The sequence below is a fragment of the Coptis chinensis genome, chromosome 1 (genome assembly GCF_015680905.1).
Source record: "Coptis chinensis isolate HL-2020 chromosome 1, ASM1568090v1, whole genome shotgun sequence".
NCBI lineage: Eukaryota > Viridiplantae > Streptophyta > Magnoliopsida > Ranunculales > Ranunculaceae > Coptis > Coptis chinensis.
The window spans coordinates 89,640,691-89,646,404 of record NC_141456.1 but is presented as its reverse complement, the minus strand read 5'-3'; the positions used below and the strand labels follow the sequence as shown (position 1 = coordinate 89,646,404).

The window sequence follows — 5,714 nt, the reverse complement described above, 5'->3', positions numbered from 1 at the left end:
GCAGGACTGGACACGCCCTCATCAAGGTAACCCAAAACCACTTGTTTCAACTGCTGGGGAAGACGTTGCAAGGACAGAATTGGGTGCAGACACAAGGGAAAAAGGGCAACTTGGAGTTCAGGCAATGAAAGCACCATCTTCTCTGAATCATGCAGAGAGTTTCTTCAAGCGTAGGTTAGGCAGACTGGCAGACAAGATAAATGGTTAGGCAGACTGGCAGACCCCTACCTGTGTTGATTAACATAATGAATGTACACTGTCCCTATCATATCATTATAAGCTATATGTTTTATCTATGAGTTTTTGAACAAAGGATTTCATTTGAGATGGACTACAAGCAGGTGTGAAGAGTGTTCAGAAAGCGGTGGGCGTTGTGGTTTTGATTTTGTGATGCATAAGTTCATGTGCTTCTGTCCTGATCGACCACATCAAAGGCGCTGCAGAAGCGCGAGCCCCAGCTCGAGCCCCTTTCCTCTAAGTAGTAAGTCTGTTAGATATCAAAGTTCACTTTTTTCAGTTTCTAGTCAGTATTCATATTATCTTGAGTATCCTTAAAAGCCTTAGCGAGAGTATAAACAGAGACTGGAATGGTGTCATAATTATACTACTATTTTTACTCATTAATCTTCGATAAAAACAAAAATTGTTTCCGATTTGAAGCTTAGGCTAGTAAAGACTTATTAGCTCATAATAGTATTGTAACTATTTGGTGATAAAATACTATGTGGTAATTAGGCCATGTCATTAAATCTTTACTAACCTGATATTTATTATCTTACTGTAAAGACACAATTGATCTACATATATGTTTGTCCAGCCGTGACTCGGTAAATCAAACATCATTATGTCCTCGGTAAGCCGGCTAGTTTAACTATTTTTAACTGTAACTGTAAATGTAACTGTAACTGTTTTTACTGTAAGTGTTACTCCACATTCAAGAAGGTCTATAGCAATGGTGCTCCTGCAAACCAAACTTGTTCACAGGTGTCTTAATGAGGACAATTTTCTGGAATGCATTATTGGTAATGATAATACCATTACTTTGTGCATGAGTTAATAAACAACAAAAAGGGCCAAAAGAAACAAAAAGAAAATAGTAAAGAACAAAGCTATAGAAAGACAAAGAAATAGAAAGGCAATGATATTGTCTATAAAAAGAGAAAGTTAAGTTATTGATAGTTACCGAGCAGTACTGGACGACTAGCATGAGAATGTGGCGATGGAACATTGTCGTTGAAAGTTCCCCTTTGGCTCATAAACAGGCCTCTAACCTCTTCCATGTGCCTCGACATTTTAGCATCCATATTCGCCTCTATAGTTTCGATCCTCCTCTCAAGGAGAGTATTTGCCTCCATCAAGCCATCATTCTTTTTCATCAAAGAGTCTCCCTTTCGCAGTACAGTTTACAAACCCTTGTACCTAGACCTCGGAAACGACCTCTTTTATCTGGCCCTGTTTTCATTGAGCAATTTCTAACAAGTACCAAAACTAAAATAAATACCTATCATGATATTGAAACAACTATACCGTAGCAACTACGTCTCCAGACAAATCATATTGCGACTCTGGATGCTCAGAGATGTGATTCTTAATCGAATTCTGTTAAAATTACAAAAATAAGATGAAAGTCATTCATTTTAAACTAAAGATGTATATATAAGCTAAATACATACTAAAACACTAACCAATACTTCCTGGCTTTGTGGAATAGTTTCCTTTGGTTTATGAATAAGCATATAGGAGTCCGCCCTTGTAATCTCCGATTCAGGAATACCTTTCTCCAAAGCTAGCTCATTCCGAGCTATAGCAACTGAAGTTCTGCCAAGAGATGAAGGCATGATCTGTTGCTCGCGATTCAGTTTGTTCCTTGCACTCATGGCCTACATATTTAAAGCAATGTCAAATCAAACTAACATGAAGCACTACCTATTAAAACATTGACACATACCTTAAACTTATCTGTATTGCAATAATCAACAAATTTGTGCCAATCCTCCAAGGGAATGTTACGTGGCGCAACTTCTTTCACCAAGGAAGGATCTTCATCTTCGACAAAAGTTTCATACAACGTGTGCTTGTAGTTCCTCCATGCTTCATTCAGTTTCTGCCTTGTGTAGTCAGTGTCTATCGTCTTCTCATATTCAAACACAAATTGGCGTCCCAAAGTCTTAACAACTTTGTCTTTGAGATCCTTACCAATATGTCGCCAATCCTCATAGCATACTGGAAAGTCTCGACGAGCAATGTATCCCAATCTTGTACCAAATTCACTAACAATGTCTATGGGTGTGACTGGTTGGCCTTTTCGGTTAGTCTGCATTACAAGTTTCGGACGTGGTTGACCCTCAATTTCTTCGATGCCAATTGAAGGGCCTCTTTTTTTAGAAGTTGCAGCTACGGATGAACTCGGAATGTTTGTGGCATCATCACCTATACAAACAAACAACATTTTAAGCTTGTACCATACATAATTATTAAAAGAAATCTTAAATGTTAAACTGAAATTAATTACCCATGTCTTCATTGAGCTGATCATCATCCAGTGAATTTGAACCACCAGGTGAGTAGTGAGTGTCCATGTTCACTAAATAAAATGTGGAATTTCATGAAGCAAAAAGCAAAAGAAAATAAAGAAAACAGTGACATTTCAAAGAGAGCATACAGTCAAATTATAAGATTCTAATAACATAACATAGGGAAAAAGAAGTTATTAATCCTATACTTGTGCTGATTTTCTGCTCCCATGATGACACTTCACAATCAATTATAATAGTTTAATGACATAAGGACATAACCAAATAGTTTAATTTTATATAATGCAATAACCAACAAAGAAATGGTCTAAGGTCTATTAGATCTTTGTCTCTTTTTATTTCTCCTATTCTCAACAACCACAAACACATCTTCTGGGTCATTAGGTACTAGATCATCCTCCACGGCTTCCACATTGGAAGGCCCTCCTATATCAATATTAATATTTATCGTTCTATCATCTGATAGCAGACACACTTCATCATGATCAGAATACAACTTTTTTGGAACCTCTATGACTACATGCCAATCAGGATCCATTGGATCCCTCGAATAAAAACTCAGGCACGCTCCGCGAAAATAAACGGTTCATCAGCCATGTGGTCTGAACTCATTAGGTTAGACAAGTTCACCAATTTGAGGTTTGCTTCTACATCTATTTTCACACCAGTTTGGGAGCATTTTACCCAATCACACTTGAACAAAACAGGCTTGTACCCCTCTCAATACTGTAGCTGGACAATTTTCCGAAGAACACTATAGTATTCGACATAGTCTTCAACTGGATATTTGTCCTTAGCACTAGACCGAAAAGTAGTCATGCATCTTGTGCTAACACCGCTGTTTTGGTTCCTTCGTGCTCGTTCATGATCCTTGGTGACAAAGAGAAAACCATTTACACAATACTTTGTGTATGTTGTTGCCAAACCTGTAGGTCCTCTCACAACATCTTTGAACTGGACATCATTTGACTCTATGTACTCAACCTGTGTTTTCAACCATGATGTGAATTTATCACATAAAGGTATCCTTAAATGGCCTGCCCTCTTCCTCCCAGTTCTTCTCCGGTCCTCAAGAAATTTGGTGTACTTCCTACACATTATTTAACATGTTAGAAGAAATTGCATTTGATTAAACTAGTATGCAATTCCAAACAATAATGTCAAGGTATACTTACTCCTGCCAATAATCATATTTAGCATGGCTTTTTAATACCCAATTTCGTGCCTGTTCATACTCAACACCTTCTAACCCATAGCCATGACCCACACCAATTGGGCCAACCTCCTTGATAGTATGATCATAAATCTTATCAAACAAATCAGGTACAAGTGGAGCTTCATTTTCAGCCATCCTATCAAGTTTCTCTAGAATACCACCCCCTCCTTTATAGCCTGCACAATGAATAAGGGTCTCTTCTTTCAAGTAGCGCTCATAATACTGACCCTCGGGGCGTGCTTTGTTTGAGACAGATCCCTTATAAGTCTTCATCATCCTTTAAACGACAAGGAACACATTATAGGAATCACATTAATAGGAAACAAAATTTGCAAGACAACAATTACAAAACTAATACCTTTCGAATGTATACATCCATCTCGCCCAAACAGGACCACATTCACGAGCCTCCTGAGCAAGGTAAATGGGCAAATGCATCATGATAACAAAAAGTGATGGAGGGCAATGTCTCTCGAGTGCGCACAATGTCTTAATCATATTTCTTTCAAGTACATTGAGTGTTTCGACATCTATTGTTCTAGCACATAAAGCACCAAAAAAAGTACAAATGCTTTTGATGATGGATCGAGCTTCCTTTCTGCTGCCATCTCTATAGGCATGTTGAATCGCTACCGGGAGCAAGTGCTGCATCAAGATGTGATAGTCATGTGACTTCAATCCCTTTAAATCTACTGAATTAGCCTTGACAATATTAGACCAATTACTACTAAAACCAACGGGCACACTCAGATTGCGCAATGTATCAAGAAAGCATTTCTTCTCCACTTTGTTAAGCCAAAAAACTCCTGGCTTCATAACAGTTTTACCATTCACCTGGGATAACCAATACCTCCTTTTAATTTTCAAAAGCTTCAAGTCTTTGCATGCCTTGTCATTATCCTTGGTCATCTCTTTCGAATTAAGCATCATTGCAATCAATATTTCACAAAAATTCTTCTCGATATGGATGACATCAAAGTTATGAGGGACTGGAATGTACTTCAAATAATCCAACCCAAAGAATCCTGACCTATTGGTAAAACACGATTCACCTTCATTTTCTCGGTTATCATCGCACTCAGTAACATTGTGTTTCTGTTTGCCTTTCCCAACTTTTGCTTTTAAGTTCATTGTCATAGTATCAACCTCGATCGATTAGCCCTTTGGTGGCTCCTCTAGCTCTTGAGTTTTATCATAGGTGCTTTTCTCTTGTATCATTTCTGGCTTCATCTAACAAAGGCAACCAACGTCGCTTCTCATGTACACATGCTTACCTCCATTCGCGAAGCCAAAAAGAAGCGATCTTTGGACCACAAAATTTGGACAACCATGTTTTCCTTTAGTCTTACAACCGGAGATATTTCCATAAGCTGGAAGGTCATGTATTGTCCACATCAAAACAACCCGCATTTTAAATACGTCTCCTTTTGATGCATCTTTTACCATTACTCCTTCATGCCACAAGTCATTCAACTCCTTGACCAATGGTTGCAAAAACACATGAATATCTTTACCTGGCTGTTTTGGACCTTCGATAAGTGCTGTGAGCATGGTGAATTGGGGTTTCATGCACAACCAAGGTGGAAGGTTGTAAGTCACACACATCACAGGCCACGAACTATGCAATGAGCTTAATGACCCAAAAGGATTGAAGCCATCAGTTGCTAGCCCCAAACGGACATTTCGAGGCTCGGCAAAACAAAATCACGGGTATTGTGTATCAATTACTTCCTTCCACCCCGAGTCAACTGGATGCCCCAAAGTACCTGGAGGGGACTTTCCAATTGAATGCCAACGCATAGCCTTTGCTACCCAATCCACTCAATATAATCTCTTTAACCTATCTGCTAGTGGAAAATATCTTAAAATCTTCGTAGCACCGGACGACCCCTTTCTTTCTTTCCTCAATGCTTAAAGTTTTAAACCTCTAGAGACCCCACAAATATGACAAGAAACCTTAGATT

General features: G+C 38.6%; 1 protein-coding gene across 1 annotated transcript; it reads right to left on the bottom strand.

Annotated features, from left to right (window-relative positions):
• Positions 1-1,521: 1,521 nt before the first annotated feature.
• LOC147525700 (uncharacterized) lies at positions 1,522-2,579 on the bottom strand. The gene is made up of 4 exons (XM_086580415.1): positions 2,513-2,579; positions 1,949-2,430; positions 1,686-1,880; positions 1,522-1,599 (listed from the first exon to the last, which is right to left on the bottom strand). The coding sequence occupies exons 1-4, from the start codon at positions 2,577-2,579 to the stop codon at positions 1,522-1,524; spliced, it is 822 nt and encodes a 273-aa protein (XP_086436541.1).
• Positions 2,580-5,714: the final 3,135 nt, after the last annotated feature.